General features: G+C 45.9%; 1 protein-coding gene across 8 annotated transcripts in view; it reads left to right on the top strand.

Annotated features, from left to right (window-relative positions):
* The window catches only part of LOC136337979 (nuclear body protein SP140-like protein), an 85,717-nt gene that overhangs the window by 19,106 nt on the left and 41,744 nt on the right, over positions 1 to 24,867 (top strand). For 7 of the 8 annotated variants that reach the window (XM_066279930.1, XM_066279931.1, XM_066279934.1 and 4 more), the window contains 6 exons: positions 1,850 to 1,999; positions 6,753 to 6,836; positions 11,392 to 11,475; positions 12,497 to 12,580; positions 16,779 to 16,862; positions 20,009 to 20,089. In XM_066279930.1, the coding sequence (XP_066136027.1) occupies positions 1,850 to 1,999; positions 6,753 to 6,836; positions 11,392 to 11,475; positions 12,497 to 12,580; positions 16,779 to 16,862; positions 20,009 to 20,089 (567 nt within the window). The remainder of the gene's footprint in view (positions 1 to 1,849; positions 2,000 to 6,752; positions 6,837 to 11,391; positions 11,476 to 12,496; positions 12,581 to 16,778; positions 16,863 to 20,008; positions 20,090 to 24,867) is intronic. The other variant, XM_066279935.1, reaches the window with a different exon arrangement.

The raw sequence follows: 24,867 nt of genomic DNA, 5'->3' as shown, positions 1-24,867 counted from the left end.
GGGGTATTGCTCCGCTGCAACCAGAGTCATTCTAGCACCTGAGGCAGAGGCTATAGAGCCATCCCCAGCGCCCGGGCCAACTTTGCTCCAATGGAGCCTCGGCTGTGGGAGGGGAAGAGAGAGACAGAGAGGAAGGAGAGGGGGAGGGGTGGAGAAGCAGATGGGTGCTTCTCCTGTGTGCCCTGCCCGGGAATCGAATCCGGGACTCCTGCACACCAGGCCGATGCTCTACCACTGAGCCAACTGGCCAGGGCTGGAAGAGCGAAGATCTTACCGCAACCATTAGGCAGAATTAAGAGAAGAATTGAGCACAGTATTTGTGAGTGAGAGACTCAGTCGATCTAGGAAGGAGGAAGGGGTTGGTCCTTTGTAACAAGTCCAAACAGGAAGCCTTTGGTACATCAAAAGAATGAGCTGCTGTAAATATTACTCATAAGAAAAGGGAGGAAGAAAGTGAGTAGTAACTCTGTGTGGAAGGAGTGGAGCTGCGTAGAAAAAAAGAGAGGAAAAAGAAGGGGGGTAAAAAGGGCAGAAGAAAATAAAGGGCGGTAGTAACTCAAACGATGACAATAGTAACAACATCTGGCTTTTGTGGACCACGAGGCAGAAGGCCAGCACTTCATGTGGACCAACTCTTTCAATGCTCACGTACGAGCTATGTGCAGTTGTAACCAGTAACCACCAATTCTGACTATTCAATCCTCCTTTCATGTATATTATTACCAATTTATAACACAGAAGACATGGATACTGAAAACTGTGATCTCTCGCAAAGTTGCTATACCCTTGGTGTCTTTTTACAAGCAGCATTGTACTTAATCCTCCTAGCAATCTGTCCGAAGGGATTTGTTATTCCCATTTTTCAGGAGAAGAACTTCAGGTGGGAGGAAGGATAGCTGGTGACATGTGCAGGTCACACAACTAGGACTCGGCCTGTCTGGGACTCAGACCTCTTTCTTTCTCACTGGCCGAGGGCAAAGACTCTGAGCTCCCACTGCTAGGCTTTACATCTTGGGTCTACCATTTGCTTACTTGGGCAAGGTACTTAACTTCTGGGTTCAAATATCCTCATCTGTAAATCTGTGTCTATATCTATTTCTAAAATAATGTGGTGAGAATTAAATGACTTAATTTATACAAAGCACTTAATAATACAAGGTCCAAGGTAACTGCTATATGTTTACTACTGTTAATGTTACTATAATGTATATCTGACTACAAGAACTAGACATTTAGTCAGTGCTCGCCATCTTTTGAAAAATTTTTTCCCCTAAGGCACCCACCGAAGAAAAACTGATTTTTCAGACTCGAGTAGCAATGAGTGAAGCAGTTTTCAGGCCTAAGAAAGGGTCATCCTTAGGCTAAATGGTCTGCAATAAATTTATTTTGTTCAATGTTGATTTCCCCCCCCCCTTGGATATAGCCAGTCTAAGAAAACCCATAATAATATAATCAACCTTGTAAAATTTCATTAATATGTATCCTATAATTTGGATGTACACATCAGGTATTATAGTTAGGAGATATTTTATAATTTAATATTCACTTTGAAAATATCCCCTAATTTTTGTGAGCAGTAAATTTTTAACCCTATCAATACATTTGCATGAAATTTAGATCTATTTTAATAGTCATACGTATTCTTTCGAATGAAGACTAATCGCAAAAGGTATAGACTGTACATTAAAAAGTACAAAGTAGACAAAGAATATGTTTAGAGATATATCTAGTAGGAGGGCGGGGAAATGAGCATGGGTTAGTAGAGAGATTAGTAGGAGCTATTAGTAAAGACTACAGAGGTTGGTCATGAAGGAAAGAGAAATTCATCAGCATTCCCAATGCGACCCAGGTGGCAGCCTCCCTGAAGCTGGAATCCCAGGCTGTCTGGGTGATGAACAGCACGTGAGCACAAGGAAAGAAGATTCATCTTGCGACCCAAACAGTTCAATGCAAACCCAGGAAACGACAGACAAATCTGCCGAAGAATCTCAACAAACAGGTAAGGTTCATTCAGTCCAGTATTCACCGGGATGAGTCTGAGTGACTCTGGCACCCGCGGGGAGAGGGTCAGGGCTGTGTCCTGTGGTCCTAAGTCAGAAAGGAGGTCCCAAGAAGCCTAGAACAGGGCAGAGGAAGTGGACCAGAGTCTGAGGTAGGGAGCCATGTATTTACCACAAAGGGTCCCTGGTTTATATGGCAGAGGACAGAGGAGGAAAACCACAGAGAGACAGAGAGAGGGTAGGGCACTCAGCATAGAGAGAGCTGGGAGGGAAAAACCAGAAACAGAGGGGAAGGAGTTGGAAGCCCCCCCCCCCCCCCCCCCCGGGGAAAACAGAGGCAAAAATACAAAGAGACAGGAGAGGCCACGGAGAGCGAAGTCCTCAGAACCAAGGATGCCCAGAGAGTTCCTCAGGCAGAGGCAGCAGCAGGGGCCTGACCCGAAGCAGAACTGTGAGGAACAGAGAGAAGACTGAGCTGTAGAAAGACTGAGGAGGTTACCGAAGGCAGGCTTGGCTGGGTGCTGCAACCCGAAAAGCCAATATTTGTGACACAGGTGCTGGTGAAAGGGAAAGAGGTTCGTTTAAGTGCCAGCCACCCGATGGGGGCACTCCTGTCCTCGAAAACGCAAATGAACAGTGCAGGTACCTTGACCAGATTATATAGGGGCTCATGGAATTTGCAAGGGGAGAACTCCAAGGGGGAGGGCAGATGTGGTTTCTCTCGAGAAAGGGGCTTTTTCTTATGTTCATGGCTGGCTGGACTTCCACGGTCCTCTTGGCCTTGTAAGAGGAACTGAAGTTACCAAGTAATTTATCAACTAGTGTCATGATCTTTCTGGTGTTTTTACGTTTCTATGGTCAGACTGCCCAGAGGGGAGGGAGGTCTGAGGGTTCATTCTTCTCGCTCTGATTGTTAACTCTTGACATGTGTCAGCCATATTCTGTGATTCACTGTCAGCGTTAGTGTCCCTTATTCCGGGAGGGGAACAGGCTGTTGAACTGCAGTGAGAACTCAGCCAGAGACAAAAGCATAGGGCTGATTATATATTTTTGATTTGTTACAGAGTACATGTTTTTTTGTGTTTTTTTTTTTGTATTTTTCTGAAGCTGGAAACAGGGAGAGACAGTCAGACAGACTCCCGCATGCGCCCGACTGGGATCCACCCGGCACGCCCACCAGGGGCGACACTCTGCCCACCAGGGGGTGATGCTCTGCCCCTCCAGGGCGTCGCTCTGCCGCGACCAGAGCCACTCTAGCGCCTGGGGCAGAGGCCAAGGAGCCATCCCCAGCGCCCAGGCCATCCTTGCTCCAGTGGAGCCCTAGCTGCGGGAGGGGAAGAGAGAGACAGAGAGGAAGGGGGGGGGGTGGAGAAGCAAACGGGCGCTTCTCCTATGTGCCCCGGCCGGGAATTGAACCTGGGTCCCCCGCACGCCAGGCTGACGCTCCACCGCTGAGCCAACCGGCAAGGGCCCAGAGTACATAAGTTTTATTACTAGATTGGTAATATTATATCATAGTTACAATAAGGTAGCAAGCTGGGTTTAATAGTTACTATAAGATTAGCATGGGTGGCTTTACTGAAATTATTTTATAAGCTTGTTTTATTAGTATATTTTAATTTTCATTCTAGTCTGTGCCAGTGTGACTAATATCAGGAATATAGCATATTGATTCCCCATTACAAGAAAAGGCAGAGCAAGCCTGGGAAAATAAACCTTTGTTCCTACTTTATACCATTCACAAAAAATAAATCATCTAATAGTCAAGGCTAGTCTCTCTCTCTGTCCCTTTCTCTCTCTTAAAAATAAACAAACAAACAAATGAATAAGTAAATAAAAGTCAAAGTCAAACTATGAATCTTCCAGAAGAAAACACAAGGAGTATCTTTGCAACCAAGGTAGGCAAAAATTTATTATACAGGACACAAAAAACATGGGTCATAAAATAGAAACTTGGCAAATTGGAGTTACTCAAAACTAAAAACTTCTTCTATCCAAAGGCACTATTAAGAAAGAGAAAGGCATGTTGAGAGACTGGGAGAAATTACGTACAATACACATCTCTGACAACAGGTTCTCCCCAGAATCATAAAGGACTCCTATGAGCAAATAAGAAAAAGACACGCCACTAATTCAAAAAATAGACAAAGGAGTCTGACTCGGTGGTGGCGCAGTGGATAGAGCATGGGCCTGGGATGCAGAGGACCTAGGTTCGAAACTCTGAGGTTACTGGCTTGAGTGCACGCTCGTCCGGTTTGAGCATGGTGTCGCTGGCTTGACCATGGGACTATGATCCCATGGTCACTGGCTTGAGCCCAAAGGTCGCTGGCTTGAAGCTCAAGGGTCAGTGGTTCATCTGGAGCCCCCTCAGTCAAGGCACATATGAGAAAGCAATTAATGAACAACTTAGGTGCTGCAATGAAGAATTGATGCTTTTCATCTCTGTCTTTTCCTGCCTGTCTGTTCCTCTCTCTCTCTCACTTAAAAAAAAAAAAGTAATAGACAAAAGACTTGAACAGACACTTCATGCAGAAGATATGAAATGGCTAACAAGAACATAAGGTATGCAATGTCATTAATCATTGAGAAAATGCAAATTTAAAACCACAACAGACTACCACTCACCCACTGGAATTGCTAAAATTAATAAGACTGGAAATGCCATACGTTGGTGAGAATATGGAGCAATGAGAACTTTTGTGTATATTTTGCTGGTAGGAATGTAAAGTGATACAACTACTTTGGAAAACTGTTTAGCAATGTCTTATAAACTTAGTCTAATCTATGACTGAGCGAGTCCACTCCTAAGAGTGAGAAATGAAATTGTGTGTACAAGGATGTTGATAGTAGCTTTCTCCTTAATAGCTTAAATCTGGAACCAAACAAAATATTCATCAATAGGAGAGTAAATACACAAACTATGGTAGAGAGTAGAAGACCAATCACCAATAAAAAGGAATAAACTACTGGTATATGTAATAATGTAGATGAATCCCTAAAATGTCACGTTGAACAACAGAAGCCACTTACAAGAGTACATGCCTATAGTACGTGTGATCCTATTTGTATGAGCCCCAGTACAGACAAGTACTTGTAGCAGAAAGGAAGAGGTTATTAGCGGTGATAGAAATCAAAACAGTGGTTGCTTACAGTGAAAACTGACTGAAACACAAAACACAAAGAAAAAGCCTGATCTGTGGTGGTGTAGTGGATAAAAAGCGTTGACCTGGAATGCTGAGGTTGTCTATTCAAAACCATCCCCTTCCCTGGTCAAGGCACATATAAGAAGCAGCCGCTATGACTTGATGCTTCCTGCTCCTCTGCCTGCCTTTATCTCTATCATCTTTCTAAAACCAATAAATAAAACCTTTAAAAAAACACAAACACATGGCCCTGGCCGGTTGGCTCAGTGCTAGAGCATCAACCCAAAGTATGGATGTCCTGGGTTTGATTCCTGGTCAGGGCACACAGGAGAAGTGACCATCTGCTTCTGACTCCTCCCTCTCCCCCTTCTCTCTTTCTCTCTCTTGCCCCTCCTGGCCCTGGGCACTGAGGATGGCTCTGTGGAAACTTTGCCTCAGGAGCTAAAAATAGTTTGATTGTAAGCATTAGCCCCAGATGAGCAGAGTATCAGCCCCAAATGGGGGTCGCTGGGAGGATCCTGGTTGGGGTACATGTGGGAGTCTATCTATCTCCCCTCCTCTCACTTAAATTAAAACAAAAAACAAAAACAAAGCATACACACAAGGGAACTTTCTGACATGGTGAAACTATTCCAAATCTTTGGTTTTTTACTACTCACAGTTACATTTATTACAGAAAACAGATATATTAATATCAGCCAAAGATGCATAGGGCATAGTCTGAGAGGCTTCCCAAGCGTTCCAACCTCAAAGCTTCCCTTGTTCCCAGGATGCCTTGCCCTCCTGACAGTGATATGAAACCGTGCACACAAAGTATCGCCAACAATATCCCACGCATATTACCAGTTCAGGAAGCTCACCCAGAGTTTGGTGTGCAAGAGTTTTTTTTTTAAATCAGGGCTTTATTATATAAGTATGATTAATTGAACTGTGGCTGAATTGAATCTTCAGCCCTCCCCCCTCCACCTCCATTCACATGGTTGTTAGTCTTTCTAGTGTGACCAGTGGACACAGAAAACCTTTCCGGTGCGGCTGGTTCCATCCTGAGTCTCTCATTAACATAAATTACCTGGTGAGGTCCAAGGAGCTCACTATGAGTAACAGACACTCCTATCACTTAGCAATTTCCAGTGTTTAGAAGTCACCTCCAAGAGGGCGGACAATACCAGACAGCCAAGATTTTACTACAGCGTCCCTTTTTTCTCAATTATTTTATTTACTTATTTATTTTTTAATTTTTAAGAGTTAAAATTGATTGGGGTGACATTGGTTAATTAAGTGACATAGGTTTCAGGTGCACAATTCTAGCATGCATCCTCTGTATACTGTATGTGTGTCTACCACCGACAGTCAAGTCCCCTTCCATCACCCTTTGTCCCTCCATCCCCTCTTCTGCCTCCTCCACCCCCTGAAATCTTCTGAATCATGACTGTGATGTTGGTTACAAAACTTTTTAATTAAGTAATGTGCATCTCAGTGAGAAAAGGGGAACAAGGCTTTTTCGGGCCACTGGTGGAGTCTTTGGTGCTTGAACATTAGAGTTCAGCTTGAGCACACAGGTCTCTTCTCCGGTCACTGCATGCTGTCATTTTCTTGTCACCCCCTTCAGTGTGCTGTGAACACTCACCTGTCCAAATGAATAATGTCAGCGCGTTAGAAGACAGTCCCAGCTTACGGCCAGATGATGAACAAGGTAACTGCCATTTAACTTTATCAATTCCATATTAAATCTTTGTTCTCTTGACCTCGTGGAAGCAAATATATATAAAAGAAATTGGGAAAGGTGGACAGGAGGTAACATATGACAAATTACATCAATGGGCCCAGTTTTTGTCGAGGGAACATACAACCCTACCATTCCGGGTTGGAATGGGGATAATTTTCAGTTAATTTCTCAGAACAATTTAGAGTGCCTTTGAAATAATGTGACATGTCAGTTTCATGTGGGAAACCCTCATTATGCAACTGGCCAGTTGGAGTTCCCTGGTTTTGTAGTCAAAGTCCAAGAGGAGAGAGTTTTGGAGATGACAAGAGAGGAGAACCTGGAGGCTTCAATTACACAGAGAGACGAAAGTTAACATAGTCTTGGCAGACAGAAGGTCAAGGTCAGGTCAGAGATACAGAGATGGAAAGGGAGGAAGTAAAAGACACATCATAGAACAGGTAAGCTGAAAGAACCTTTCAATGACCAGAGATAAAATTTAAGAGAAAAAACATCTGCAAGGGGAAAGATGGAGAGGAAAAGAAATACTAAGAAACGAGGAATGTAGGGGATAGGTCCGAAGGCAAGAACGTGGAGAAAGAATGAAAGGAGAATAAATGAAAAATAGGTCGGAGTGAAGGAAGGTAATGGGGAGAGAGGCAAGACTGGGATGCAGTAGGTTGGAAGTAAGAGCTGGCGTAGGCACTTTCAGTACAAGGGCTGCCAGCATTAGCTGTGATGTTTCAGAAGGAACTAACCTGAAGTATCTAAATGGCCTTGCAGAAGACTCAGAATGCAACATGCTGTCCCTGAGTATTCCAATGGTTCCCAAGACCCGAAGCCCACCCAGGTTATCAGATCCCATTTACCCATGGACTTGACGAACAGAGGTCTGATTAAGATCTACACTTGAGCCCTGGCCGGTTGGCTCAGTGGTAGAGCGTCGGCTTGGAGTGTAGAAGTCCCGGTTCGATTCCCGGCCAGAGCACACAGGAGAAGTGCCCATCTGCTTCTCCACCCCTCTCCCTCTCCTTCCTCTCTCTCTCTCTCTCTCTTCCCCTCCCGCAGCAAGGCTCCATTGGAGCAAAGATGGCCCGAGCGCTAGGGATGGCTCCTTGGCCTCTGCCCCAGGCGCTAGAGTGGCTCTGGTCACGACAGAGTGACGCCCCGGAGGGGCAGAGCGTCGCCCCCTGGTGGGCGTGCCGGGTGGATCCCGGTCGGGCGCATGCGGGAGTCTATCTCTCCCCGTTTCCAGCTTCAGAAAAATAAAATTAAAAAAAAAAAAAAGATCTACACTTGAATTGCTGTATTTCAAGATCCTTCAACTAGGCAATTCCAGTCCTGAGGGCAGCATCTTCATTGTTCCCGCTGGATCTGACCCCTGCTAGGTACTCTGCTCTCCATGAGGGACCACTAGTGGCCCATGGCTTTCAGAGTTGGAAACCTAGGAGTTGGCCATGACAGCTCTTGCTCTCAAACACACGCCCATGTCCTACTTAACACAATCATTTGTCATTCAGAATATCTCTCACCTGTCCTTGGGCACACCCCCAAACCCAGGTCTCTAACCCAGATCTTAGTCATGGTTGTCAGGGCAACAGCCTCCGGCCCATGCCCTTTTTCTAATCTTGCTCCTATCTATAAACTGGGTTATTTGCATTTCAACCGGATGGGACATTTGAAAGTAAAAATTAGATTGTATTATTTTTCTACTTACTTTATTAATAGATGACGATTAAATAAATGTTTCTCAGTGAAATCCAGGGTCATCCACAATGAGCCAGCTGCCTATTCCCCAGCCTCAACCCTCTTCCATACCTGCCTCCTATACTGTTTAAGATAGAGTAAACCGTCTTTCCCGAGAATTTGTTACCTTTTTCTTTCATTTTTGAGCCGCCTTATAGGCGTTTTAAGAACAGTCTTCATGGTCCACTACCCTCCAATTACCTTCTCCACTCTGGTTAAATCCTGTTTAAAACAGACTATCTCAGAGGTGCCTTTTAAAAGAGAAAGCTAGAAAGAACAGTGGAGAGGCAATGGGTACGAGAGAGAGAGCAGTATCAAAAGAAAGCAGGAGCCTGACCAGGTGGTGGCGCAGTGGACAGAGCATCAAACTGGGATGCAAAGGACTCAGGTTCGAAACCCCGAGGTTGCCGACTTGAGGTGCAGACTCATCCAGCTTGAGCGCGGGTTTGCTGGCTTGAGGGTGGGATCATACACATGACTCCAAGGTTGCTGGCTTGGGCCCAAGGGTCACCGGGTTGAAACCCAAGGTTGCTGGCTTGAGCCCAGGGTCTCTGGCTTGAGCCCAGGTTCACTGGCTTGAGCAAGGGGTCACTCGCTCTGCTGGAACCCCCCCCCCCCGTAAGGCACATATGGGAAAGCAATCAATGAACAACTAAGGAGACAAAGGGAGCCACAGTGAAGAGTTGATGCTTCTCATCTCTCCCTTTCTGTCTGTCTGTCCCTATCTGTCCCTCTCTCTGTCACAAAAAAAAAAAAAAAAAAAGAAAAGAAGACAAAAGTTGTAGGAACAGAGAAGAAAGGAGAAACACACCAAGAGAAAGAGGAGCTCCCAGACACAGCAGCAAGAAACGGAGGCAGAGATTGATAAAATGTAGAGAATGAAACTGGGAGGGGAAGCTGCAGGAAGAGAATCGGGTGTGAGAGGAGGAGACTTTCCCCAGGATGAGCAAATCGTTCAGTCCACAGGGGACCCTTCTGAAGTAAACAAGTTCACCTTCTGGTCAGGTCGGTGTGCAGAATGGGCCATTCCAGGTTCTCAGACTTTCTTGGTTTTCTCCTTATATTCTTGTGGTGATTCCTTCTGGGTCATAAAGCGAGATGTCAGTGAGATTTCATTCCTTTCCGAAGAGGACAGCAGGGCTTGTTCTGTAGTCTGTGATGGAGGAAGTCCCAGGAAGCTGAGCTCCTCGCTGATAAACGAGCCAGGAAATTGGCAGCCCGGGGCTGCGGGATGTCAGGTGGCCGAATTCAGAACTGTTGTTTCCTGATGGATTCAGTTGTGAACATACTCCACGGCCCAAAGATTCAGCGTGTCCTAAAAGCTCGTAAGTCACATAAATGTTTCTAGATGCATATAATCTAGTACAAACATGTAAAGAAAGGGGATGCCTTTCACGTCTATTAATACTCAAGACTTGAATTTATACCTACTCACCCTTCCTCTTCCTTACAGAATAAAAGTAAGTATTACTCTGTTTGCTTAGAATGTTTATTATTTTGTGCCTAGCTTTGGAAAACACTCAAAAGCAACTTGGCCATTCAGATCAACTGCTCTCAAATTTAAATAATTTTTGTCAAATGTTTTGCATTAGGTTAGGTGATTTATTTTTCAATGAATTTTGGCAAACAAAGAGTCATTTTGCCTGAAGGCTAGAAGGGTCTTTTACCAGCTCAAATTAGTTAAGCAAGTGGGTGGGCCAGAATCCTGGAGGGCTCAGTGTGGTTATGGTCATGGGGGACCGACCAAGGGTTGGGGCGACCAGGGTCCCCCTGGCTGAGCTCAGTCAGGACAGCCCACGTGGTCTGCAGGGACCAGGGCAGAGGGACAGGGCCCTGTGCTCGGAAACTCTCATTCAACAAATGGATTTCACTGGTGGGGGGGGGGGGGGGTGGAGAAAGAGATGGTAGGCCGGGCCTTGCCCTGTGGGACGCGAGAGAGCAAGAAAGAAAAGGAGCCACAAGTGGGAAGTGATACAGAGCTGTGCAGAAGAGAAGGACCGAGAGGGAAGCCAGAAAGTCAAGGACACGAACGTCCTTCAGGGCGCAGCAGCAGTGTGGACGGTGACCAGTGAGGTGACTGAGGGAAAACACAAAGGGACAGAGATCGAGAGGGGCTGTGGTGAGGTCCTTGGAACAGCTGTATACCTGTTCCCCAAGGGGAAGCTCACTTGACCTTCACAACTCAGCGTGCGCTCCCTGAGGTCTGCTCCCTGGCCAGTGTCTGGTCGGGCATCTCCCTGTTCCAGCGTGCGCTCCCTGAGGTCTGCTCCCGGCCACAGTGTCAGGTCGGGCATCTCCCTGTTCCAGCGTGCGCTCCCTGAGGTCTGCTCCCGGCCACAGTGTCAGGTCGGGCATTTCCCTGTTCCAGCGTGCGCTCCCCGAGGTCTGCTCCCCGCCACAGTGTCAGGTCGGGCATCTCCCTGTTCCAGCGTGCGCTCCCTGAGGTCTGCTCCCGGCCACAGTGTCAGGTCGGGCATTTCCCTGTTCCAGCGTGCGCTCCCTGAGGTCTGCTCCCGGCCACAGTGTCAGGTCGGGCATTTCCCTGTTCCAGCGTGCGCTCCCTGAGGTCTGTTCCCGGCCACAGTGTCAGGTCGGGCATCTCCCTGTTCCAGCGTGCGCTCCCTGAGGTCTGCTCGCTGCCACAGTGTCAGGTCGGGCATCTCCCTGTTCCAGCGTGCGCTCCCTGAGGTCTGCTCGCTGCCACAGTGTCAGGTCGGGCATCTCCCTGTTCCAGCGTGCGCTCCCTGAGGTCTGCTCCCGGCCTCAATGTCTGATCTGGCATTTCTCTGTTTCTCTTCAGTTTTCCATGAGCACGAAGATCTCCAAGGGACTCGTGAAGTGGATTCTGACGAGATTCCCAAACTGCTGCCAATGAATGAGGAAGGTAATTATGCTTTACAGGACTGAAGCTCACCAGATTTGTTGGCCTGTTTGTATGTGAGGGAAGCTTCCCTTTTTCCCTCCCAACATGATTCGGCACTTTCTCTCTTCCCCCCTGGCTGCTGTCCCCAGGTGTGTGGACAGAGAAGGAAAGGAAGGCCAAACGCCACAGGGAAAGTTCTCCTGGGAGGAGAGTTTAAGGTCACAAACGAATAAAAATGTGGACAGGAGGCACCAAATGGAGTTGCCTAATTGGGCCCAATTTTATCTAAATGTATATGGAACCTAAAAACTACCAGTTTTAAACTTACTCTCTGAGGATAGCCTGGGAATAATGAAATGCTATATAAAGACAAAGAGGAAATGAGTTAAAAGAATAAATAGAAAGACAATGGAGCCTGACCAGGTGGTGGCGCAGTGGACAGAGTGTAGGACTGGGACGCAGAGGACCCAGGTTCGAAACCCGAGGTCGCCAGCTTGGCGTGGGCTCATCTGGCTTGAGCAAGGGGTCACTCACTCTGCTGTAGCCCCCTGATCAAGGCACATATGAGAGAGCAATCAATGAACAACTAAGGTGCCGCAACAAAGAATTGATGCTTCTCATCTCTCTCCCTTCCTGTCTGTCCCTCTCTCTGTTTCTCTCTGTCGCTGTCACAAAAGAAAAAAAAAAGACAATGGAACAAAAAGTAAAGAACTCCATGGAGGACAAAAAGGAGATGCGGAGATGGTAGAGGTCAGGAACAGAAAGTCATTGTCAAAGAGACATACAGATGGCTTCCTGGTACAGCTGCAGTGTTGGGTAGAAATAGGGTCAAAGGGCTGAAAAAGAGAAGGGGAGAGGAGCAGAAAGGGGGAAGGGCCTGACAAGGGCCTCAACGGAACAGAGCAGAGCTGGTTTGGATTCCCAAGGAGCAGTTCTCCTACACTCTGAACAGCAGAGCTCTGGGGCACTCTGAACACGAACACCTCCAGGTAGAGTTTAAATTGCTCTCAGTTGTTCAGCGTGGTTCTCTTTTTCTCTTCAGTGTCCTTGGAACTCACAGATCTACAAATGGATGAAAGGAGAGATTCAGAAGAAATTCCCCAGTTACTGCCTTATGATGGAGAAGGTAATTAGGATTGAAACAACCTATTATTTAGTTAAAGCTTTACTTTCCTGTCAACATAAAGACCAATTTTTCATCTCCTTTCCTATTCTTCCATCCACTCACCCATCTACCTATCCACTCATGTTTTCATCCATCTGTCCATCCTTCCATTCACCCATCCATTCATCCACCCACACTCGTATAGACACATAGACTACGCCCAGCTTCTGGTCGCTTCCCCAGAAAGCTGCAAGCAGCATAGGCAAGATGAGGTCAGGAAGGCTCGGGTTTCACAGGTACAGGACACAGACGAAGACAGGGAGAACGATGGAGTCACTACCTGAAGGGAGACTGGAACGTTGCCAGTTTTACTTAAATAAAATCAGGATGCGAATATTGCCAGGGTGGACGAGTTATCAGGAGTGGAGGTAGTTTTAAGCTACTTCCTCCAGGCTGGGCCAGGAACATGGTCATGATGAGGGTAATTGCAAAATAGAAACCACTTGTGAAGAACTTTCAAAATGGACATCGCCAGGGGAAGGATCCCTGTTTATTTGTTAATGGCCAAAAAAGAAAACTTTGATGACATGGAGGAAGAAATATGTAAGATGAACAAAATATAAATATACAGGAAGACTGAAATTTAGATTTTTTTAATTTAAATTTTAGGTTCAAAAGTCGGTAACAGAATGTTAAGAACGAGAGAGAACAGATAGAAATAGGAAAATGATCATAGAAGAAAGGAGGCTAGCTTAATAGTCAGACAAGGTGCAGAATAGAAAGCAGGGAATATACTAGTAAGAGATAAACGCAGAGAGAAAAGTGCCCAGCAATTGAAAGAGTTGGGGGGAGGCACACGATTATACAAAGAGGAAAAGATGAAGGTGAATGAGTGAAAAGTCAGTAGAGAAGGAGCACTGCGTACAAGCCTCAGAGAGGATGGTTTGCAACATTGTAGAGCCTGAGAAATGAGTCACAGCACAGGAACAACTTCTGGCTCCAGAAGTGAAGCATGTTAGCAGTGAATGTTCAGATTACCGTGCCCAGTTATCAAAGTGGCCCGTTATATTCTCAGGGACATGGGCCTCCTCCAGCCATTCTTGTCTACTCCCATCACAACCTGATAATCCCCAAATTCTTATCTCTGGCCTCGATTTGTCTTCTAAACTCATTCATCTAAGTGCCAGAATACGTTTCTGCAGGGATGTGAAAGACACCTTTGTCCGGAATTCTCCCCCTCCCCCCCCCCGGACCGTCAGTACAAAATACTTTCACAATGGCACACACCATCTTGATACCAGATCTGCCCCCTTTTCTGGGGTTCCCTATCTCAGGATGGGACACAGTTGTTCCCTTCTTCACGCAGAAACGTAGGAGTTGTCCATGTCTAGCCCCTCTCCCTCAACTTACACGCTCCACCAGTCCCCCAGTTCAGTCAGCTATACCTTTGACTTGTCTGCTCGTCCATTCCTTCCACACCCAACTCAGAAACTCTGGTCGAACCTCTCCTCTCTCCGGAACTACATCTGCAGTCTCTATTCTCGTATCTTCCTCCAGGCATGCTCGCGGCACCTTCATTTTTTCCTAACTCACCTAGAGGACTGTGAGTTAGCTTAGGTTACTTCCCTGATCAATAACTGCTTGTTGTCATAAGACTTTTCCTTCCCACGACTCCAGTCTCCTACCTTTCTCTCCTGCAATCACTTCAAAACTTTGCATAAAAGCACAGCCATCTTGATTTTTTTTTTTTTTTGTATTTTTCTAAAGCTAGAAACGGGGAGACACAGTCTGACAGACTCCCGCATGCGCCAGACCGGGATCCACCCAGCACGCTCACCAGGGGGCGACGCTCTGCCAACTAGGGGGCGATGCTCTGCCCCTCCGGGGCGTCGCTCTGCCGCGACCAGAGCCACTCTAGCGCCTGGGGCAGAGGCCAAGGAGCCATCCCCAGCGCCCGGGCCATCTTGCTCCCGTGGAGCCTTGGCTGCGGGAGGGGAAGAGAGAGACAGAGAGGAAGGAGAGGGGGAGGGGTGGAGAAGCAGATAGGTGCTTCTCCTGTGTGCCCTGGCCAGGAATCAAACCCGGGACTTCTGCACGCCAGGCCAACACTCTACCACTGAGCCAACCGGCCAGGGCCCATCTTGATTTTTTGACGACTGTTTCTCATCTGAACGCTGAGCTCCATGCCAGGGACAGTTTTCTCAGCCCACTGGGCTCTCCATCCCGCTCACTAATTTGGTGGACTTACGTGGCAATGACATACTCTCTCAGGGATGCCTTTTCTGAATGCTAGTTCTGGAAAGCCACAGGATGAGAGACGGGGAGAGACATAAGGCAGCAGGGAAGCAAGAGGGAAGAGAAGGAGGTGGGAACAGACATGGGTTAAAAAACAAGTCGGGACCAAGAGAAGAACCGAGAGATTCCACCAGCAGGATACAGAGGTGGAGGCAGAAGCAGCAGAGACTCTGGAAGGGTGAAACTGAGAAAGAACATTTTTATACGTCAGGATGAAAACAGAAGACATAAAGGTGTTACATGAAATCTATTGGTGATAGATTAGGGAGGCGGGAGAAAGCCAAGAGGGGGAGTCTCTGGGATTGGCTTAAAAGGAAAATGTATAGACACAGACCTCTTCCATATAAGCAGGTGTAAGGTATTTCACAGTTAACAATTCACATGGTAACACCAGTGAGAGGGTTTGTGGAGTGGTTGTTCCTTGAGGGGGCAGGCAAAGGAGATTCCTCTTCCATTTCAAAGCTCTGTTATCAGGTACAATATTATAGATGCAAAAGACAACAGACAGGGTTTGATTAAGGTAAGCACTGACCTTCGTTAAAGAAAAATACCTCCTGGCCCTGGCCAGTTGGCTCAGCGGTAGAGCGTTGGCCTGGCATGCGGGGGACCCGGGTTTGATTCCCGGCCAGGGCACATAGGAGAAGCGCCCATTTGCTTCTCCACCCCCCCCTCCTTCCTCTCTGTCTCTCTCTTCCCCTCCCGCAGCCAAGGCTCCATTGGAGCAAAGATGGCCCAGGCGCTGGGGATGGCTCCTTGGCCGCTTCCCCAGGCGCTGGGATGGCGCTGGTCGCGGCATAGCGACGCCCCGGAGGGGCAGAGCATCTTCCCCTGGTGGGCAGAGCGTTGCCCCTGGTGGGCGTGCCGGGTGGATCCCGGTCGGGCGCATGCGGGAGTCTGTCTGTCTCTCCCCGTTTCCAGCTTCAGAAAAAAAGAAAAAAAGAAAAAAGAAAAATACCTCCCAAGGACATGACTGCCTGCCATGAACTGCTTTTAGTTGGAAAGTTTTCATTGCAGACCGTCCTGTGTAGTCACTTTAGGTCTGAGTGAGCAAGGCCACCCTGCAGACCTCCCCTCCCCCCAAGCTTGTCAGGTTCAGCATGGGGCCCAGTTTTTCATCTACAGAGGCAAGATTTCTATAGTCTCCATCAGAGCTTGTGCCTGACCTGGGGCCTGCACAAAAACCTGAGACACAGACACGCAGACTGTTTGACACTTTTATAACGGAGGAAGTGAAGCCCAGAAAGGCACGCAGGTCAGTTTTCAAGGGCAAAGTGGAAAAGGAAGAATGACACTCTTTAGAGTCCCGGGTGTGTAACTGAAGGTGACAGTGTAGAGAAACCCGCCAGTGGTCAGGGTAGGGTCACGCGGTCAGAAGAGAAGCCAGAAGTCGAGACATTCGACAGATTCCCATGAAGCGCGCCAGACTCCACTGGCAGACCTTAAAATTAAGTAAGGGGGGGAGATAGCGTTGATGGGGAGGGGAGGGAAACCAGGCAAGAGTGCAGGAGCGCCCCGACCACCTGGGCTAGGAGCGATCTAGAATCGGAGAGATGGGAAGCACAACTGGAGAAATGGTACATTATCCCTGAAAAGAACAAAAGCCAAAAACTAGATTAAGAAAAAGAAGGGGGGGGGGGATGAGGAGAAGAACTTGACCATCGAAGCGATGCACAGCGAGGACTCAGAAATGCCTGGACGCAGGACGGTAGGAAGGACGCGGAGAAGCCGAGAGGAAGAGAAGGAGCGGCCACAAGATGGCAGAGAAGCAGGACACGTGGCACGGCCTCAGGAGCAGTGTGTGGGGCAGGAACACCCCTCCCACGTGGCTGGCGCAGGCTCGCCCCTCCCCACGTGGCTGGCGCAGATGCGCAGAGGTCCGTTTCTGAGCGCCGCCGCGGTCCATCGTTTTCTTGTTTCTCTGCAGTGACCTGTGATCTCGAGGCTCCAGAAATGACTAACGAAAGAGTTATAGAGAAAGTGCTCAGCCTACTACCTGCTGAGGAAGAAGGTAATTATGATTTTAATCCCATCTTCCTCAACCCATGTTTGTTTTCTGGTTAGCAGGGGAACAATCTCCCTGGTTTCCCATCTTCCCATTCTCTTCCTCACATTCGCGCACACGGGTGGGATTGCTTTGTTTTTCCCAGACTACGAGAGGGACAGAGAATAACGGTGAGCTCGGCTCCTGGGAGGACAGGGGGTCCCTCCCTGCACGGAGAGTGGTGGGAGACAGAATATGCCAAAGGCAGCGGGGGCACCTAGGCAGATGTGCCTGACGATTTTATTAAATGCACAAAAATCCAGCTAGCTTTCCACAGGTTCTGGCAGATCAGGCGAGGAGCTCGTTTTCAGCCTTCTTCTGGAAGTACCAGGAACAGGGAACTAAGTTTTGTGAATGATTGCTAGGCTTGGAATTCAGAAAGGTCCTGTGCAAGGCTGTTAGGATACAGCTGTTTAAGGAAGGCTCTCTGGCACTGTGGCCCATGTGAGATGGAAGAATATTTGTCAGTTTGGGAGGAGGGATCTGTGAGGATGAGAAAAAAGTACGTAAAATAGTGGAAAATTTTACAGGTGTCAAGAAGGTGAAAATTCAGAGAAACAGAAAAGAAGAAAGTGAGAGGCAGAGTAAAAGGGGATAGCCTCGATAAGAAATGAGATGCAGAGATAAAAATCAGAGAAACTACAGCGGTGCCTTGACACACGGGCACTTTAAATCACGAGCAATTTGAGAGACGAGCAGTCACTCGCGGGATTTTTTGCTTTAAGTCGCGAGCGGATATTTGAATCAGGAGCTTCCGCCACCCTCCACTGGATGGCCTGCGGAATGTTCTGAGAGGGAGGAAGAAACAAACTTCCATGGAAAGGGTTTTGTCCAAATGGTCTCCAAGTGAAAGCAAGGAATATGTGGCGAAAAAGCCAAAAGTCAGTGAAGAAAATGATGATTAAGGAAGTAAAAAAATAGCAATTAAGTTTAGCAATAAAGTTACATATCATATGTAGTGTGTAAGTTAAATTTTGAAGTTAAATGTAGTGTTAAGTGTGTAGAGAGTAAGTTATTCTAAGCGATAGCACAGGAAATGAAAACCTATGCCTATATGTATATACAAATACATATATATATGTATTTGTTATTTATACAGTACATTTTCTTATTTAAAGGCATTTAAAACAAAATTTGTGTGGTTTTTTGGGGCTGGAATGAATTAATTGCATTCTCATTAATCTAAACGGGGAAATTTGATTTGACACACCAGCAAATTGAGTCAGAGCTTGGCCATGAAACGAATTAAACTGGTGTGTCAAGGTACCACTTATATGGAAAGGACAATGGATACCAAAAAACAAAACAAAGCATGGACGGAGGCACAAAGGAAACTACGGAGAGAAAGAGTTCTGTCAGAGTAGTTGTACAATCAGTAAAGACTGACCACTGCTATAGAAGGAGGAGGGGAGAGAAGTTGGGCTCAAGAACAAGTCACTAAGCAGAAGCATCTCCCAGGAAAAGGGAGCATCTCAGAGGTGAGTTCTCAGGTTCAAGTCCCCCAGGTAGAGAGTGATACGCATACAGTACCCAGAGTAACGCTCTGCTCCCCGGTACCCGCAGCGACTCTGAGTACCAGGATGAGTCTGAAGTGCATGTCCGATAGGCAGACCTGTCTCCCAGGGTGATCCATCTGTGAACTGATGGCGTTTATCCTGAGACCTTGTCCACCTGTATGTCTTTCAGGAAGTGATACTTGTCAGGTTGAAACCAACATTTTCTGTTGTGAAACAGGAAGTCCTCCGTCTTCAGGGTTGGAGTCTTCAGTTAGGGGAACATGGACGCCCCCTTTCCTCTTGTTTTCATCCCATCCATTTTCTTCATTTCGGCTAGATTGTTATTCGCAACATTGTAGCTCAGATCATACTATTTTCCTACGCAAACCTAGTGGCCTTTTTTGCTCTTGGGTTAGATCTGGTGTTTCCTTGCCTCCAATTCACCATGAGACTCCAACCCAGGGGTCCCCAAATTACGGCCCGTGGGCCACATGCGGCCCCCTGAGGCCATTTATCCGGCCCCCGCTGCACTTCCGGAAGGGGCACCTCTTTCATTGGTGGTCAGTGAGAGTGCATCCTGTGCTCCTGGAGTACTGTATGTGGCGGCGCCGCAAAGCACGGCGTCACTCACGTACAGTACTACTTCCAATGACGTGGGACGCATGCCTCACGGCTTCAGAAACACATCATGTCACTTGTTACGGCTAGCAGTGACAAATATGGAACCGGACAGTGACCATCTCATTAGCCAAAAGCAGGCCCATAGTTCCCATTGAAATACTGGTCAGTTTGTTGATTTAAATTTACTTGTTCTTTATTTTAAATATTGTATTTGTTCCGTTTTGTTTTTTTACTTTAAAATAAGATATGTGCAGTGTGCATAGGGATTTGTTCATAGATTTTTTTTTAATAGTCTGGCCCTCCAACGGTCTGAGGGACAGTGAACTGGCCCCCTGTGTAAAAAGTTTGGGGACCCCTGATCCAACCTATTCCGACTGTCCCGTCTCCAAAGAGCGGGCAGATCTTCTCAGTGACTGCTATGCTCTGACCTTTCTTGTATTTGTGCGCTTTTGAGCAACTTTGCCTTGTGTCCGGTGTGTTGTGTTGGCCTGCTCTGCTCCTTGTCCCACGCCCGATTCTGGTTATAGTGTACTATGTCAAGGATGCCATTCCTTAAAGGGAGTGACAGATCAGCGAGACAGGGGAAGTCAGTAAAGACCAGTGTCGGGAGCTCAAGAAAAAAAAAAGAAGAGAGACAGCAGCAGAGGAAAGAGAAACACATCAACAGGAGACGCATCTGGGGCCACTGGCAGCGGGCAACAGGACACAGGCAGAAAGCACGTGCAAGGGCCCTGGGGAGGGGAGAGGAGTGGAGAGAGGACTAGGCGTACGGGAGGGAGGAAGTTGGCGCCTGGGGCTCAGCCTCTGGTGACAGGGACGGAAATGAGTCAACCTGCAGGCCAGGTGAATGCAGAGGGTGGTCCAGGATGGTCTGGGACAGGGACAGTCCCACCTCGGGATGCTTGAGTTTCTCACGTTTTCACTATGAGTTGTCTCGCCACGATCCCCCCCTGGTTGTATCCTGAGACCTCTAAGGGATTTCAATCCTTCCCGCAGAGGACAGCAATGCCTATTGGGAGCCCTATGACAGAGAAGAGCTCCAGGAAGCCCCGAGCTCCCCCTCAAGAAGTGAGCCAGGTAAGGAAGGGGGGTGGTGCTGGCCCTGGGCGGCAGGGTGTCAGGAGCCTGAATCCAGAGCCGAACAGCAGGACCCTTAGGGTTAGAATAGGTATGTCCCTTCTTCATTCTGTAGTAAATAAATACCAAGGAAGGGTAGCGTCTTTTATGTTCTTGAAACTTATTTACACTAAAGACTCAATGTTGTGATTTTAACCTTGCCCACATTTATTCTCTATATAATTCTCACTTAGCAAATTGAATCTTTGTTTAAATGTCTACAGGGAGAAAAATTTCCCCCTTTCTCCTCCCTCCTACCCTGCTCCTCTTCACATACCCAAGCAGAAGCACCGTGTAGTGCTGAGTAGAAAGGATCAAGAATATTGAGAGCATTAATACAAGGGAAGGGAGTGAGACAGGCGACTGTTCTCAGCCTCTGGGGATAGTGACAGGAGCCATGTTAACCTCCGGGTCAGGTGAACGCAGAAGCAGGAGGGTCTGAGGGCAGGGACAGTCCCTCTAGGAGATACTAGCACTGCCTTAGTCTTCCTGGTTGTCACAGGGTGGGCTTTTCTGCCTGCTTTTTTGTTTGTTTGTTTTTGTTTTGTTTTTATTGCCTGTAGATCTTGAATTCTACGTAGGACAGTGTACTGATGTGCACATTTACTGTAAATTGATCACATGTGAAAGTACTTACCAGGAATTCTAAAGTTAGTCCTTTTTTGGGATATTTAATCTGTTAGGTTCATTTGTAGAATAGAACCCTGCTGGTTAAATATATAGGGTTTTTTAAAACAGAAAGAAACAACATGTTTGTTAGACGATTGTCTGAAAGTAACTGTTACTGGTCGGGACATAGGAACTTTTAGCCATTTCATTTTCTCTCTTTCTTTTTTTTAATGGAAATACTATCAAAAGCATTGTTTAAAGTTCCCCATTGAAACTCGAAGTTGTCGCCTGTGAAGTTTTGTCATTTATTAAGATAGGTGCAGGTTAGAGTCACAGTGAGAGTACAGAGAGGAAGTGGAGTTGTGTCGGTGGGAGACTGTAGCTTCGGCAAAGACAAGCTCATGATGAACAGCAAGGAGGCCACAATATTCACTCATACATGTGAATGGTGTCCTACTTGTGAATGTAGTCTTTTCACAATAGACCCATGTTTGGTCTATCCCCTCAAACAAAGACGATAAAGGAGAATATGATCAACTACATGGTAATAGTTGACCTCAGATTATGTGCTAAACAAAATAATTTTCTTAACAATTTGAAAGGATGTTAAGTGTATTCACAAAGTTTTTGGTGAGGGATTTAAGACAAAGTATGACCAAATATCTTTGCACAAATTGGCTACTGTTTAATGGACCCACAGTCATTAATTAGTCTTTGGGGCTGGCTTGGACAGGGGACTTGTGAGGTCTATGCTTTTATCCATTTGTTTTGGATCACTTTCTTCTTTTTGTTTTTTTTAATTTTAATGGGGCGACATTGATCAATCAAGGTACATAGGTTTAGAGAAAACATCTCCAAGTTATTTTGACATTTGATTATGTTGCATACCCATCACCCAAAGTCAAATTGTCTTCCGTCACCTTCTATCTGGTTTTCTTTGTGCCTCTCCCCTTCCCCCATCACCTCCCTCTCTCCCCCCTCCCCCATAACCACCACACTCTTGTCCATGTCCCTGAGTTTTCATTTTTATGTCCCACCTATGTATGGAATCATATAGTTCTTAGTTTTTTCTGTTTTACTTATTTCGCTCAGTATAATGTTATCAAGGTCCATCCATGTTGTTGTAAATGATCCGATGTCATCATTTCTTGTGGCTGAGCAGTATTCCATAGTATATATGTACCACATCTTCTTTATCCAGTCATCTATTGAAGGGCTTTTTGACCGTTTCCATGTCTTGGCCACTGTGAACAGTGCTGCAGTGAACATGGGGCTGCATATGTCTTTACTGTTGGTGGGAATGTAAAGTAGTACAACCATTATGGAAGAAAGTATGGTGGTTCCTCAAAAAATTAAAAATAGAACTACCATATGACCCAGCAATTCCTCTACTGGGTATATACTCCCAAAACTCACACACACTGGTACGTAAGGATCACTTTCTTCTGTCACGCTGTACAGGAAAATCAGGACAAGCATACATGAGATAAGACTTTTTATAATAGACGAGAGAGGGAAGGAAGGAGGGAGGGAGGGAGGGAAATAAAGTAGTGGGAAAAGAAGCACATTGACAGAATATTTGCTAAATGCTACACCTCCAAACCCGATGTCTAATTATTTTGTACCTAATTGCACACACACACGCATTTATTTTAAATTTTTTTAAAGAACTGATTGTTTAGCCCATTTATGTGTTCAACAAATAAGCCACTGGGTTACAAACAGAAATCAAATCATTCTGTCACAGCATCTGGAAAGGATGCAGATTTTTGGAGTCAGACTGAATCCAAGCTTTGATGTGATCTCAAATTATTCGATCTCTGTGAGCCTCAGTTTCTTTATCTGTAAAATGGGCACACTATTGCCTGCCTTAAGAAGATGAGAGAATTTAAGAACATAATGATATAAAAGCTTAGCCCCGTGTCTGGCTTCTTCTTTTCTTTTTCTTTTTTTTTAGAAATTAAATTTAATGTGGTGACGTTGGTCTATAAGGACATATAGGTTTCAGGTAAACATCTCTATAGCATTGGAGCTGTTGATTGTGTTGTGTGCCCATCACCCAAAGTCAGATCACTTACCATCACCCTATATTTGCCCTTTTTTAACTCCCCTCCTGCCCACCCCCTTCCTCTGGGAACCACTTCACTTTTGTCTACGCCCATGGATCTCAGTTTTATATCTCCCCTATGTGTGAAATCATATAGTTCTAAGCTTTTGCTGATTTACTTATTTCATTTAGCATAACGTTCTCAAGTTTCATCCATGTTGTTGTAAATGCCAATATATCATCATTTCTTATGGCTGAGTAGTATTCCATTGTATATATGTACCACATCTTCTTTATCCAATCCTCTACTGAGGGACATTTTGGTTGTTTCCATGTCTTGGCCACCGTGCATGTGTCTTTGCATACCAGTGTTTTTTATTTTTTCTGTTAGATACCCAGTAGAAGGATTGCTGGGTCATATGGTAGCTCTATTCTTAATTTTTTGAGGAACTGCCGTATTGTCTTCCATAATAGTTGTACCAGTTTACATTCCTACCAGCAAAGAAAGGCAATGACAAGTTTTGGAAAGGTTGTGGAGGAAAAGGGGCCACACCTATAAATAATAAGATAGATTCAGGATTAAGAGCTCATGACACATGTCAGAACTCAAGTAGTTGTTGAGACGGAGGATTTATAGCAGTTGGTCCAAGGGCCCCAAAGGACCTTTCTAAGCAGAATTCTTCCAGATGATCTTGGTGGGAACTCCATTTTGAAGGAATTGTCTATCACACAATATTTGAAGCTAAAAGAAATATTTATTGGTCATGACACTTAGCTATGTGGATCAAGTGTCTTCCCAGTGCCCTGAAGTCATGTGCCCTGGTCAGGGCACATATTAGAAGCAATCAATGAGTACACAACTAAGTGGAATGTTCTCTGTCTCTCTCCTTCACCTCTTCCTCTGTCTCTTTCAATCAATGGAAAAAAATAAAAAGAATTTATATCTTGCTTAACAAGGCACACAGTAGGAGGAGGCAGTGTACTTATTGAACACTGTATCTTTAAAAATGGAAACTATTGTTTTAATATCGAGTTTTAGCAAGCATGTAGTTCAGGGATTGCAGACTCTCAGAAACAGGAATGATTATAAATAGACTAGCATTTAGCCATAGACTTGGGCTTTCTGGAGTGTGGTTGTCGCCAAAAGGCTGATTTTTATTTTTATTTTATTTTATTTTTTAATAAATTTTTATTAATGTTAATGGGGTGACATCAATAAATCAGGGTACATATATTCAAAGAAAACATGTCCAGATTATCTTGTCATTCACTTATGTTGCATACCCATCACCCAAAGTCAGATTGTCCTCCGTCACCTTTTATCTAGTTTTCTTTGTGCCCCCTCCCCCTCCCCCTCTCCTCCTTCCCTCTCGTGCCCCCCCTCCCCCTCACTCCCCCATCCCTGGTAACCACCACACTCTTGTCCATGTCTCTTAGTCTCGTTTTTATGTCCCACCAATGTATGGAATCATGTAGTTCTTGTTTTTTTCTGATTTACTAAGTTCACTCCGTATAATGTTATCAAGATCCCACCATTTTGTTGTACATGATCCGATGTTATAATTTCTTATGGCTGAGTAGTATTCCATAGTGTATATGTGCCACATCTTCTTTATCCAGTCTTCCATTGAAGAGCTTTTTGGTTGTTTCCATGTTTTGGCCACTGTGAACAATGCTGCAATGAACATGGGGCTACATGTGTCTTTACGTATCAATGTTTCTGAGTTTTGGGGGTATATACCCAGTAGAGGGATTGCTGGGTCATAAGGTAGTTCTATTTTCAGTTTTTTGAGGAACCACCATACTTTCTTCCATAATGGTTGTACTACTTTACATTCCCACAAACAGTGAATGAGGGTTCTTTTTTCTCTACAGCCTCTCTAGCATTTGCTATTACCTGTCTTGTTGATAATAGCTAATCTAACAGGTGTGAAGTGGTATCGCATTGTAGTTTTGATTTGCATTTCTCTAATAACTAATGAAGATGAGCATCTCTTCATATATCTGTTGGCCATCTGTATTTCTTCCTGGGAGAAGTGTCTGTTCATGTCTCTTCCCATTTTTTTATTGGATTGTTTGTTTG

Source organism: Saccopteryx bilineata, chromosome 5, assembly GCF_036850765.1.
Source record: "Saccopteryx bilineata isolate mSacBil1 chromosome 5, mSacBil1_pri_phased_curated, whole genome shotgun sequence".
NCBI classification, from domain to species: Eukaryota; Metazoa; Chordata; class Mammalia; order Chiroptera; family Emballonuridae; genus Saccopteryx; species Saccopteryx bilineata.
Note: the sequence above shows the minus strand (reverse complement) of the source record. Positions and strands in the feature narration are given on the sequence as shown.